This window comes from Corylus avellana, chromosome ca5 (assembly GCF_901000735.1).
Source record: "Corylus avellana chromosome ca5, CavTom2PMs-1.0".
Taxonomy (NCBI): domain Eukaryota; kingdom Viridiplantae; phylum Streptophyta; class Magnoliopsida; order Fagales; family Betulaceae; genus Corylus; species Corylus avellana.
The window spans coordinates 27158363-27173363 of record NC_081545.1 but is presented as its reverse complement, the minus strand read 5'-3'; the positions used below and the strand labels follow the sequence as shown (position 1 = coordinate 27173363).

Genomic DNA, 15001 nt, shown 5'->3' with positions numbered 1-15001 from the left:
AAAAAAAAAAATCAATAGTACAATGCCTCTTTAGAGTTATATAGATAGGGTTTTTTTTTTTTTTTTAAAGAAAAAAAAAAGAAGAAGAAAGAAATAGAATTTAAGCACACATAATATTATTATTGGATCGTTTTGTTAGATATATAAGATTTTAGAAAGTAAAAAAATAGGCTTCATGCACTTCAATTTCTCACGAGATGATTAGAGACACGCGTACACTACGAAAGAGATTAATTAAAAAGACGTTTGAGAAGGAGGGAACTAAGATGACGTCACATAACCTGCTTGCATGTCAAGATGTGAAAGCCATTGAAATGGAAATGAAAATACGTTCACAGTTTCTCTAAATATAAAAAATCACATTCATATTTTTTTGGTTTTAAAGATTCTAATAAAATTTTCACAAGTAAACTAAGAACACCAAATACAATATAGATGAAAGTATCAAATCAGCCTACCAAAATCCCCATCAACCAATTAAAAAAGAATACTTTAATTAATTTATACATAATTACCCCACTTAAACCACCCTTGCCTCCTCCGCGGTTGAAATTAGCCCAAGGCCACTGGCTTGTTGCGATTTGTTTCTTTGAGCAAGGTGAAATTCTTGCAATTTTTAATTCTTCTGGGTTGGGGGTGGCAAAATTGCTTGTGATTGGTTGTTTTCTCTTTTTTGGGCGGTTAATTTTGTTTGGAATTTTTACGTGGTATGTTTTGTTAGCCGAAGAAGGAAGAAATTTTGAGGATATTGTCTTTATTTTTGTTACCATATCAAGTTTATTTTCATAGTTTCAAGAAGCAAATTTGTGAGCATGGGCAATGCTCCAGTAGTGTTGAGCACAATTCATAGAGGTTAGGCTGTAGCGGTTTGGGTTAATGTCAGTCTGTGAATTTGGCGGATTGGAGAGAGCAAAAAAGGATTCAGTAGTCGATGCCATATATGGAGAATGAGCAAGGATTACAATAGGATCAAAATATCGAAAAAAATGGGTTAGCTTATCAACAACAAACCCAAAACGAAAATAACAATGCAAAAGTATACTTGAAAAAAATATGAATGGGCTAAACAAATGACATGATGCTGTCTAAAGGACTGCATAAAGTGGTTATTCAGGTAAAATGCAACATATAGGGGCATGAACCTCAAGAGGTCACACAACCATTTTTAAAGGTGCACGAACCTTAAGAGGTCTCTTAATTATAACCCTATATGAATCCCCACTAAGAAACTCTAAGAACCATTCGAAAGAAGCTGAAGCGGGAAAGAAACTATCAAAATTCAAAACAAGAGTCGATGTAGAGTGAGTACTATATTTACGAGTAATACTAGAAGTCACTCTTGTACGTGTCACTCAAACAATGATGTGACTTCTAAAATCACTATTGACCTTATAATTGATTATTATTGAATTTTGATTAAATGATGATTTTAAAAGACATCTTATTCTTAAAGTTACACAAGAGGGATACAAGAGTGACTTATAGAATTACTCATATATATCTAGTAGTGCAAGTCTCCACTACAAGAGCAAACCACAATGGCACAGAGACTAAAACCCAAAAAATCTAAGGAACCCAACAATAGATACATAAAAAATAAAGCAATAAATGGAGATACAAATACAGCATTTTATAATAGAAAAAAACAGAAAACCAACAATATAATCTTCAAATTTTAATTTAAAAATAATTGTTGAGAATTGAAAAATCCAAATTACTAACATTTATTGTCATATATATATATATATATTTTTAACGGGAATCTTCGCAATTTCATTATAATAAGATCCAGAACATAAAGCTCTTACATTATAAAACATAAAAGCTCTGAAAAATCATAGCCCAAAGTTATGAGGTTACAATGTCATGGATACAATACAAATCTTACAATTACATACTATCTATGACTTCAACTTTTTTGCAAACTGATGTACAATTGCGATTAATGCACATATCTACTCTCGGACAGACTAGATCTAAGACATAGGTAGCTATATTTTCCAACCTTTATTTTCCGACCGTTTGAGAAAATTCCTCACACTGATCTAATCATTTTCGCCCCATAGATTGCTAATGAGGTAGATCTAGAGAGAATAAAACTCTTATTCAAGAACAAAAATATAAACAAACAACCAGCAAGCAGCAGTAATGGTCGGAATGAAGGAGACGATGCGCACTGGCCTGTGTTGGCGCGTGGCGAAGTGAAAATCGGTTGAGAAAAGTAGATCTAAGTTTAAAGACCTAGATCTAAAACCTCACTGATCTCAAGCAGAAGATGAGCGGCACATCACGGTGGAAGAGGCCGAAGTTGCTGGTCTGGTCGAAGAACACCTACAAGCCATAAGAAAAAAAAAAAAGAGAAAACAAGAAAAAAAGGCGAAGGGGAGGGAGCGGATAGGAGCGAGAGTAGAGGGGGAGGGGAAGAGGAGGACGGACCTCTCCTAATGAGAATGTTAAACTTGTACATTTATTGTCAGTTAGTAGTACTTGAATCTGAATTATTAAAGGCTATCTTTAATTATTGTCAATTTATGAAGAAGTTATAATCATCATTTTCATTATTGTCATTATTATTTGACAATTTTATAGCCTTTGTAATTAATGCAATTGGTATGTTTAGTTTGGAGAATTTAATGTCATTATTATTGTGCAATCCTATAAATATTTTAATTAATACAGATGGCATATTAAGGCTGGACAATATTTATGGTTTACCAAGCAAGTAATGTCATTTCCTATAAATATGTGTGTTTTCTAGGATAATAATATTTGTGTTTACACTCATATGTGTTTACCGATCATGGCGGCAAGGGTGGACTTAATAGTTTTCTTCCTGTGCTTTCTCTATCTTAGCAGAAATCTAGTTGAAGCAGATTGGGGATTATCTTTAAAGGAAGAACAGAAATTCAAGAAGGGACTTATAAATCTTAAAACTTCTGCAATTAAAAGCATCCAAGTAAGATTTCCAAAAGTTATTCTTTTAATTCGTTATTTCTATGCATATTTCAAATATTTTGCATAAGATATTGAACTAATGATCAGGATAAAAATCAAGCTCCCTATCCTAGCATGCACCTCTATGTATATAAGAGATTAAGAGTCATCCATGGGCTCAAGCCACACTTAATCGTAATAATATAATTTAATGCCATATACATTATTTATATATCCTATTTTATTTCAGATTATTAGACTCCAATATTTTTGAAACCGTTTTTAATTTATTGGCTAACTTTAAGGTAAAATAGGCACGAAGTCATGCCACAAGTCCTTCTTGTATCACTTTTGTGTCCATCCAAGAATGATGTGACTCTTAAAATCACCATTAAGCTTGTAATTAATTATTATTATATTTTGATTTGAAATCTACAGACAAGAGATGGAGATATATACGATTGTATTGATTTCTACAAACAACCTGGCTTTGATCATCCTTTTTGGAAGAATACTACATTTGAGGTTGAACTGTTAATGCAAATCTTTTTTCTTTTCAAATGCTAATTAATAGAACTGATATTGTTCTAACCTTTCAAGAGTATCATTACAGATGAAACGTAAGTTGTTTTTACAAGGAATGAGAGCCAAAGGGAAATTACCATTAAATATTGGGCTAAAAGGTCCAGGATGTCCTTATGGAACAGTTCCTATAATAAGAATCAGTAAAGACGACTTGTCAAGACCCAAAATGCTTTCAAAGAAATATTCTTCAAATATCGACTAAGAACCTGGACATCATGTAAGTATCATTTTTTTTATTTTTATTTTTTTTATTTTTTGTGTTAAAAAAAATGTATTATTTTTTGTTTTGAATCTACACTAGTGTTAGTGATGCAAGTGAATTAAGAATATGGTTATCGCATGCAGTATGCAATACTTCAAACAAAAATTGACCCCAATAGGAAGCTTGCTGGAATTGAATAATTTTTTAGCATATATATTTCATACAGAAGGAGTTACTGGGTCTCAGTATAGTGCATTCCGGTGACACTTTCAAATGGTTTTGACACCATAAAAACAGGCTTCACGGTAATTCCCTATTTTAAGATAGTTTATCCTTTGCTAAGAATTTTTGCTATATCCTAATAGATACAAACATACTAAGCAATTTTTTTTTTTAAGTAAATCCTTTATTGTTCAAAGACAATCAAACTCGGCTATTTGCGCACGTCACGGTGGGTTTTTGTAGATTGTGTTGAGTAATTTCACTTTTAAAAAACTATTTGTAACAAATCAAAGGATTTATATTTCATATATATTTTTGTATTGATAGAAAAATATTTTATTCTATGAACTCATTCTACCATATTGATGGAAGAACACAATGTTTCAATCAACAATGTCCTGGATATGTGCAAATAAATTCAGAAATGCCTCTAGGTTGGCCCATAGATGTGACTTCTGTTATAGGTGGACTACCACAATTTCCCCTTAAATTGCGAATCAATAAGGTATGAAAGGGAATATGTGATTTTAGATGTTCGTTAAATTACTGAACAAATCCATAGCCATGAATATATGTTTTACACTAAATTTTGTTTCATTTTTACTTACTATCACATGGTAGGAAATACTTGACGGGCCATATTCAACAAAATTTGTCTGGTCATTATACTATGAAGAAGAGAACTATCTAGTTGGTTTTTGGGCCCCGACACTATTTGGAAAATTGAGTGAGTTTGGCAATCAAGCTGATTGGGGAGGAGAAGTTTACAGTCCACTAGACCAGCCGAGTCCCCCTATGGGTACTGGCCTTCCTCCTCCACGTTGGAAGTCTTCAGCATATGCTGCTCATAGTCGGCGAATTGGAGCTGCATATGAGAATGCAACGTTTAATTTTGTCAATCCAATTGATTCAGAGGTGTATGCATCTTTTTGGACGTCTTATTTTTTATGATGGTCCTGGTGGAATCAAAGGAGCTTGAAACTCTAGTTTTACTAATTCCCATTTTAATAATAATTAATGAGTTTTCTCAAGTTATCAATATTTTAAGTGACTGAAGTTAATTTGTATTAAGTGAAATTTAAAATTCAACAAAAGTTGGTTGACATATACGTGACAATTAAGTTGGACCATTAATTAGCTTCTTTGTTTCTTTCATTTTGTTGGTTAGAAACACTGATTCTATAATTTCGTGTAGCTTGTGCACAACACTCATCTCCATCTTTATATAAATAATTCTTCATTGCAATGCCAAAAATATAATATGGCATCTACACTTATACGACATATTCATGGCTCCTTCGAATATGTATGAAGAAAAATACAACATATTTTTTTTTTCTCAATCTCAAATAATTAAGATACTTTCTGGAATTTCGTTTAAGAACGTAAAATAGTGAGATTTTACCCCATTTTATTCCATAAATGTAAAATCCAAGCAACGTGTAAAGAAATGCTCCTAATAGAAGTGATTTTTTTTTTGTTGCTTTTTTCATTGTGATGATTTGAATGGCAGTCAATCAAATACACAAGTTAGCTTACCTAGCTCATTCTTCTTCTTCCTCCTCTTCTTCTTCTTCTGATCTCATTCTTAAATCTAAGAAATGCGTCTCTAATTGCACTTAGTTTGGAGACAACGTCATTTGTGGGCATCCGCTCACAAGGTGATGTTGTAGAGCATAGCAATCCAATCTGCAAAACTGAGACCAAGTAATCCTCTACTCTGCTTTTGACATTGAAATGACAATCAACTTCTTCAATTATTGCGCTTTCTTCTATGCCATCGTTATTTGTCTCATCATGAGCAGCTTCTTCATCTTCTTCAAGGGGCATTGACGAGTCTACTATATCCATGACACGTTCTGGCAAAGCCATTGCAGTAAACATGTGAATGCTCAAACCATCTTTGAACATGTCATCGGTAGGTCTTTTCCCAATGAACATCTCGAGCAAGAGTACCCCATAGCTGTAAATGTCTCCAAGTACGGAAACTTGGCCACCCATCCCATACTCTGCAATTTATTGATACATTATCACTAAGATATTATAGTCTTCTAAACTTAAGAATTTATCCACTAATGCATATGTACTACTATTTAACAATTTTGAGAATTTTTTCTAGAAAGAAAAAGAAACACTTATTTAATTGGTAGAAAGAATCAGGGAGGCCGAAGGAGGCCTTCGCCCCCTATTTTGAGTTGAGTTATTAGTTGAAAACATACCTGGAGGAATGTACCCAAAGGAACCCTTCAGCACACTTGACAAGCAGTCTGGCATAGATTGATTTTTGGAGAGATTATGTGATGCTTCAAAGACAAACTTTGCTAATCCAAAGTCGCCAACATGGGCTACCATATCCTCATTGAGGAGGACATTGCTTGGCTTTACATCGCAGTGAACAATCGGCATGTGGCAATGGAGATGAAGATATTCCAATGCATAAGCAATATCTGTGGCAATTGTCAATCTCTGAATAAAGCTCAATCTCTTGCATCGATGTTGCTCATCCTCTATAGGATGCAACCATTGGTCTAGGCTTCCATTAGACATAAACTCAAAAACTAGGCTCTTAAAGTCATTCCCTTGATGATCAATGCTTGAGCAAGCAGTTATAATCTTACAAAGATTACGATGGCGTAAACTTCTCAAAGCATTACATTCATTTATGAAACTCTTGGAAGCACCTCGCAGTTGAAGGTTTAACACTTTAACTGCAACAATTGCTCCATTGCTAGAAAGAACTCCTTTGTATACAGAACCAAAACTACCAGAACCGATCAAATTGTCTACAGAGAAACCATTAGTTGATGCATGGAGTTCTGCGTAAGATATAGATGCTAATCGCCAATCCTTTAAGGAAGATGTGGCCAAAGGCCTCTTTCTCCATTTTTTAACCATACAACATGTGAGGAAAAAACACAATAGAGCAAGTACCAATATGAGAAGAATTACTACTTTGAGTGCAAGGTGTTTCACGAATGAGCGTGGACTCTTTGTGTAGCATTTTGGTAAAAGTAATTCTGGGATACCACCACACAACTTGTCATTTCCAAAGATTGAAATAGCACTTACATTTGAAAAAATCCATTCACTTGGCACTTTTCCCTCGAGATTATTATGAGAAAGATTGAGATGCTTAAGTGACAAAAACTTGCCAAGAAATTCAGGAATCTGTCCTGACAAGTTATTGTGAGAAAGATCAATTTCTTCTAAACCTCTTAGTGTCTTCAAAGATGTAGGAATTACTCCTTCAAAGGCATTATCCTCCAAATGCAAACTCACCAAACTAGTACAACTACCAAGGGAAGTAGGAATTTCACCAGTTAATTTATTCTTCGAGAGATCTAAATTTGCAAGATTTTTTAAGTTACTCACTTCAAATGGTAGTGTTCCTGTCAAAAAATTATGAGACATGTCCAAAGAAATCGAAAGGGAAGAAAGACCAATAACCTCTTTTGGTATTGTACCATTGAGATTGTTACTATCAAGGGTTAGATGAAGCAAATTTTGGCAGTTTCCTAGGCTTGGGGGTATACTTCCTTCAAATCTGTTTGTATTCATATGGAGTATTGTCAATTTAGTTAAGTTACCTAAGGAGAAAGGGATCGGCCCTAAAAAATTGTTCTTGTTCAAACCTAGTATCCTTAACTGCTGCAGCTTCCCAAGAGCATTCGGGAGATGACCACCCAAATAGTTGCTTTCTAATCCCAGACTGGTCAAGTTAACAAGGTTTCCAATCCCAATGGGTATTCCTCCATGTATTATATTTCCACCCAAAGTAAGCAAATTCAGCTGGGAGGAAAGGTTGGCTATGGAGCTGGGTAGTACTCCACCAAGTTGATTATAACCAAGACGCAAGACCTTCAAACTAGTACAGTTAGCCAAAAAATCGAGAAAATTCAGGTCACCAACTTTCCCATTTCCAAGTCTATTGTGAAAGAAATTAAGTTTAACCAAGCCTTGCAAACTTGCTAGATTTTGAGGCACCGTCCCAGTGAGATCATTATAACTGAATTTAAGTTCCTTAAGTCTAGAAGCATTTGACAATGACACGGGAATAGGTCCTGTGAAGCTATTAACACCACCGGCAAATAATTCAAGGTTAGGAAGAGTAAGGCCAACATCTGGTGGAAGGCTTCCATGCAGTTGGTTTTGAATAACAGAGAAATGGTATATGGAAGATATATTATAAATCAGAGGAGAGATAGTACCAGACAGATTATTCATAGCAAGACTAAAAAATCCCAAGCCTGATAGTCGGCCAAGCTCACTAGGTATGCTCCCTTGTAGATTGTTCTGGATAAGGGAAAGAACAAACAAAGAAGAAAAGTTTCCTATCCACGTTGGGATACTTCCTGTAAGGTTGTTCGCATCAAGTCTCAGGTAAACCAACTTTGACAATGAACTGAACTGCTCTGGAATCTGTCCAACAAGTTTGTTGTAAACAACATCAAGCACTCTAAGTTGTGTACAATGACTTAGATTACTTGGAAGGTTCCCACCAAAGGAATTCCTGCTCAAGTTGAGATTCTGCAGGCGTCCTAGCCTTCCCAATTCCTGAGGAATTTCACCATAGAAGCTGTTGTTTCCTAGGATGATTCCAGTAAGGTAAGTAAGATTTCCCATAGAAGGTGTTAAGGTGCCAGCCAATCTTTGAGCTTGCAGGTTCAGAATGATGACTCTTTTAGTGGAGGGGTTGCATGTGACACCAAACCAATTACAGAAATGGGTGGAGTCATTCCATGAGCTCATGATTTGAAGTGGGTCTTCACTAATCCGTTTCTTCAAGTCAAGCAACGTCAAGCGATCTGACTCAATTGCAGAAGTGGGAATTCTTGCAGATTGGAAACTTGAACTCATAAACAAAAGAAGAATTCCGTGAAAGAATATGAACAAAATCCACTTGGAATTGAGGCAAGAGTGCTTCATCTTATTGGGAATATGATTTTCAAGTAAGAAGGATCAAGTCTGTATGATACAGGAGTTTGTTTGATATGAAAATATTACAAAGTTTCAATGAGAGTTAAAATTAAGGAAATAAATGTTTGTGGGTCTACCGATTGGGATAGAAAATATAGATGGCGTGGCCTAGCAGGGAATGCAAGTCAAACTGGCCGGACCAGATTTTTCAATTTCATTATGATAGCAGTGGGCTGCAATTAAAGCTTTAACCTTATAAAGTCCTGCCACTTGTTCAACAAGAAATAAGAGATAAGAAAAATAGAATATAAAAATGATAACAATGACATGAAGGACTTCTTCAACTTTTGCTTGGCAAAGCATTTGGATGGACATTATTATCTGATTGATGTGAGGTGTAGTTGGTAGTTATGTTTGTCCCCTCAACTCCTAAAAATCTTTTTTACCATGGTAAAATTTTTCTTATTTCATGATTATTCCCACCCTCGGCCATGATTATGCCTCTCTCTCTCTCTGGCTTCAGCCATATTATGCCCCTTAGTAAGTTAAAATTTGAAAATTTTTAGAAAGTGAATGTTTTAGTTTCAGAAGAATGCAATGTTGAAGACGATGAACAATTCCGTTTTGTGAGAATATTTCTTGCAGCCTCGAGTTTGCAGAGGGGTTTAAAAACAATAATAATATAACTTATAATATTATATAATTGTCACAAGAATCCAAGATAAGAAAATATAATAATATAAATTATAATATTATAAAATTGACACAAAATGTGGTCCAGGGGACAAGTGACCAACCCTCCAAGACAACATGAAAAAAAAAAAAAAAAAAAAAATTATATAATTCACACGATACAAGGTGGAGGACCAGCCGTGCAAGACAAGGCCCAAGGGCAAAGAGCAATTGTCCAAATTTCAATCTCTTTATTTTTCACTTCAACGAAAAATTGTCTAACTTTTAAACTTTTTAAGCCACAATTTTCTTTCACTTTCCAAATTCAACAAAAAAAAAAAAAAAATTGAGGTATGTAAATATAAAATATGTAATTAAATTTTTAGATTTAGATTTAAATTGTTCTTTAACTTCTTTTAAACTAATTGTTTTAATATTTATATTGCTATTTAGGATTAAGCCTATTCTTGATAATAATTTTAACGAAAAGTTGAGGTATGTAAATATGTAATTAATTCTTTTCCCATCATCATGGCATGCAAACCAGCCATTGCTTCAGCAACAACCGGTTCAAGTAGTTGTCGAACAGTAATGCTACGTGATGCACATACCTTTTCCATAAAATCTCTAGCAATGATCCCCAACCCACACATCCGTTTTTCTTGGAGACAGCAGTGTCCCAATTCACCTTGATCATATGTCGTGAGGGTGGCTGCCACATGATGCTCTTAAGGGGCAATGTGGGTTCTTCCGTTTCTTTCTCTGCATCATTGGCTTTCATAAAATCATCCAAAGAGCTGTGAGCATTGCAGGCTACCTAATTTGATGCGTAAAAATCCCCCCGTGAATAACCGTATTTCCCCGTAGCAAAATCTGTCTGGCTAGCAAAAAGTTCCAGCTCCTCCTTCTCACACCTCCCCATTATTGATTCAAACACCTTGATAAAAAAAAACTTTCCCCACACACCCTTTTTTGGAACTTAATTAAGCTAACCCCCATACATCTTGGGCAGTTGAGTAGCTCCAAAGTATGTGCTCTACCGTTTCTTCCTCTCGTTCACATAACAGACATACATTTGTAGAGATCACACCCCTTTTAAACAGATTGGACTTTGTTGGGAGAAGGTTATGACAAGCCTTCCAAAGGAACATTTTAACAGCATTTAGGACCCTTAAATTCCAGCATGTTTTCCAAACTGTACTCTCTGTTGTAAGAATAGAACCTCCACATCCACCCAACGCCACCAACTTCATCTCCATGTGATACGCACTCCTAACAGTGAATTTCCCGTTAGTAGTACATCTCCATATCATACAGTCTTTTGGTATCATGTTAAATCACCACTAATCTGGAAATCACAATTTAATTAAGAGAAATGAGCACTTTGTACTTCCTCTAAAATCTCAATATCTTGCTCATTAAATTCTTTCTATCTTTTAAGTGGTAATTATTTTTGTTTTATCGTAATTGAGACTTTAATTAGAGAGTATCAATTTTTTTTTTTTTTTTGATATGAGAAATATTTTAACATTATAACTCTATCTTTTAATAAAGAATAGAAAAAATATAAATAATAATAAGGAAAAAAAAAAAATTTATCGCTAGCCCCATGAACTACCACCACATTTTAATTATTATGTCTCCAAACTTTTAGAAGTAACATTGCCTACCCTAACTATCATCGCATGTCAAATTTGACACTTTTGTGTTGTTATTTTCAAAATACCACTTTTAGAAGTAACATTGCCCACCCTAACTATCATCGCATGTCAAATTTGACACTTTTGTGTTGTTATTTTCAAAATACCATTGAAGTTAATTAGAGGGAAAAAAGAAAAAATGAGGGGAAGTATTTGACACTTTTGTGGGGAAGTATTTCCCACTATTTTCATCTTGTATGAAAAATTAAGGAGGCCTAACTCTCTCAAGTAGCTAGAATTAATTGTTTTTCCTTTGTTTACATTCCAACTGCACCAAAAATAACTCTAAAACCTATTACTAATAATCGGTCCATACCAAACACTCTTCAGTGGTCTTTGTTTATGATTTACAAATTACTAGTGGCTATATAATATATATTAATGATACCAATAGAGATTTCCATCCACATTTGAAATCATATATATATTTGCATAATCTATTAATGGGACATATATAATTAGACTATTTTAAAGATCATTAACGCATGATTTGCCCCAGTGGTGACTATTTCTTTCATCATTGACTGAATGCACAAAAAAATATATAAAAATAAAAACTCTCCCGCTAATTGATTACCTCGTTTGGAATATGTGGTGCACGCGCAAAAAAGACTAGACTAATTAATAGTCATCCACCCACAAATGTCCGTCCACTTTCAAAAGCAAATCAATTTGCAACGAAGATATATGATTAATTCCATGGAAATCTAAGTAAAAAAACTAATCATCTTCCAAATTTGTGCAAATCGGTCAAATGGTGGAATTAGATTTCCACGGAATTAATCATTATCCTTGCAAATTTATTTGCTTTTGAAAGTGGACGGACATTTGTGGGTGGATGACTATTAATTAGTCTAGTCTTCGCGCGTGCACAATACGATCCAACGAGGTAATCAATTAGCGGGAGAGTTTTTATTTTTATATATTTTTGTGCAATCGGTCAATCACGAAAGAAATTAATAGTCACCACACCCAAAATTTCCCCATCACCTAATCATTGTTTTTTTGTCTTGTTTTGTGTTTTGTATTTTTTTTGTCTTTTTTTTTTTTTTGAATTGGGATTCATTTATCATAAATCAAAAAAGACCTTGTTCTGAAGCTATAATGTCCGTAGTATAAGAGGGGAAACTCTCCCGCCAATCGCGATAACTGACCTTCCCTGAGCTTGATTGCCAATTTTGCAAGCCGGTGGGCTGCTTCATTGGCTGTCCTACGAACATGGGTAATCTAACATGCCGGTATTTGTTCCAATAAGTGCCTTGCATTATTAATCAGATTCCACCTCTCTTGTTAAAGCTTGCATTGCCTAACCTTTGTTGTAATGTAAGAGTGGTTGTTCCATTTCAACTCATCACTCATTTGGAAGATATTATTGAGAATGTATCAAAAATGAATCACACTATTAGAACATAATTCTTGGAGGAGATGAAGAATCAAAAGGCTACACAAAAGTCATAGGAGTTATGTTAAATATATATAAATCACTTGAAGTGGAAGAGTTTGTAACATGTAGTGGAGAATGTTAAGGTTTAAAGTTTTAATAAGTGTTATTTGTAACGTGTAAGAACTAACGAGTTTGCCTGTGGTTTATTATAAATAGAAGACAATTTCTCCCATTGATTCATGGGAATCAAAACCCAAAACCTTGTGTTCATATAAATTTAACACACGCTACCATAGAGTTCATTTTTAATATTGTTGTAAGTTCTTGTTGGCGTAATTCGGTAAGCAAAATAGTGTTCAAAAGTGCCAAGTTTCATCGTCCATTCAAGCTCAGACGGAAAGAAAGGCGGTCCGGACGCTCGAAGAATTTTATTTTTCCCGAGAGCCTCATCTGCAATCTTGTTTGCAAGCCTGTCCGGACGAGATCGATAAACAAGAATTCCTAGGAGCCTCGTTTGCAATCTCGTCTACACCCCGTCTGGACGCGACCCGCCAAGATTCCAAGTTGCGATGTTTTCCCCGAGATTTTCCCTAGGACCGTTCGGACGGCCATGACAAAAATTCCCATTCTGGCCGTGTTATTTGATCCCCGTCTGAATGGCCCATGTTCCCATTTGGAAGCTGCATACCTGTAATAGTTTTTAATGAATTGAAACTGTGTCCTAGGTCTAGGGATTATGGGGCTATTATAAATACATCTCTATAGAAAAAGAGAGGTACGATTTTTCACCCAGAGAGTTCGTGGGAGGCTGTGCTAAGAGAGAAAAATTATTGTGAGCCTAGTCGTTCCCCTTAGAGGATCTTTGTTAGTTTGATTGTGAGCGTCATTGAGAAGTCTATCAAAAGGGTCCGGTAAAGGAGAATAACGTTGAAGAAGATTGTGAGCGAAGAGACTAGTTAGAGGCTTGTCGATCTTACAGAGTCAAGGTCTTACATCGGTTTGTAAGTATTACTAGTGTCTGTAATCTTTGGATAATCTTTTGATAGCGATTTCCTGGGTTTGACTGTCCTGAGAGGTTTCACTTTTAGAACGGTTTCTAAAAGGTTTCCTCTTAGTCACCAAAATATTTGTGTTTGATTTTTCATATTTTCGTTATTGCTTGCATAGTGATCAATATATGTTATTTCCGTATAAACTGTGTTTTACAGCTACATAGCGTATTTCAATTGTATTATCTGAGTAGTCTTTATTATCATGTCTTTGCCTTGTCTTAATGAGGCCTAGTATTCAAGCCCAAGTAGGGCCACTAGTGCTCTTGTTCCCAGGCTGGGTCGAGTTGGACTCTAAAGCGTGTAGCTCGAGCTTGGCCCAACCAAGATCATGCATTGGACTGAAATCAAACTGGTATTAAATTTTTAAGTTCGGTTTGTTTAATTTTGTTTCGATCACAAGTCGAGCTTGAATTTATAATCAAGCTATATAATAATTTATTTTTTGAACGAACTCGAACGTGTTCACGAGTATAACTTATTCATTTTGAGTTTTTTTTTTTTTTTTTCGTTGGTCTTTTTCGTATTTGTCAATCTATGTATTTCATAAGGCCCATTTGGCTACATTATGGGCTGCAATGTTTGTCGATCTATGTATTTTATGGACAATCATACGCTGAAGTGGGATATGACTGCATTTTTTTGTAGTGGTTGCTCATCCTTTATAGGGTGCAACCGCTAGTCTAGGCTTCCATTAGGCATGAACTCAAAAACTAAACTCTTAAAGTCGTTACCTTGATGATCAATGCTTGAGCAAGCAGTGATAATCTTAAGGAGATTACGATGGTGTAAACTTCTCAAAGCATTGCATTCATCAATGAAACTCTTAGAAGCTCCTCGTTGTTGAAGGTTTAACACTTTAACTGCAACAATTGCTCCATTGCTAAAAAGAACTCCTTTGTGTACAGAACTAAAACTACCTGCCATCAAATTGTCCACAGAGAAACCATAAGTTGATGCCTGGAGTTCTAAATAAGATATACAGGCCAATCGAAAATCCTTTAAGGAAGATGCGGCCAACGACATCTTTCTCCACTTTTTAACCATACAACATGTGAAGAAAAAACACAATAAAAAAATTATCAATATGACAGAAATTACAATTGTGAGTGCAAGGCGTTTCATAGATGAATGTGGACTCTTTGTGTAGCATTTTGGTAAAAGTAATTCTGGGACACCACCACATAGCTTGCCATTTCCAAAAATTGAAATTGCACTTACATTCAAAAAAATTCCTTCACATGGCACTTTCCCCTTGAGATCATTGTGAGAAAGATTGAGATGCTTAAGTGATAAAAACTTGCTGAGAAATTCAGGTATCTGCCCTGACAAGTTA

General features: G+C 35.0%; 1 protein-coding gene across 1 annotated transcript; it reads right to left on the bottom strand.

The window, feature by feature from the left end:
* Positions 1-4736: 4736 nt before the first annotated feature.
* On the bottom strand, positions 4737-10454 carry LOC132182057 (probable LRR receptor-like serine/threonine-protein kinase At3g47570). Its single transcript, XM_059595265.1, has 6 exons — positions 10385-10454; positions 10144-10294; positions 8397-8789; positions 6163-8318; positions 5519-5952; positions 4737-4808 (listed from the first exon to the last, which is right to left on the bottom strand). Exons 1-6 carry the CDS (start codon positions 10452-10454, stop codon positions 4737-4739), a joined length of 3276 nt encoding a protein of 1091 aa, XP_059451248.1.
* Positions 10455-15001: the final 4547 nt, after the last annotated feature.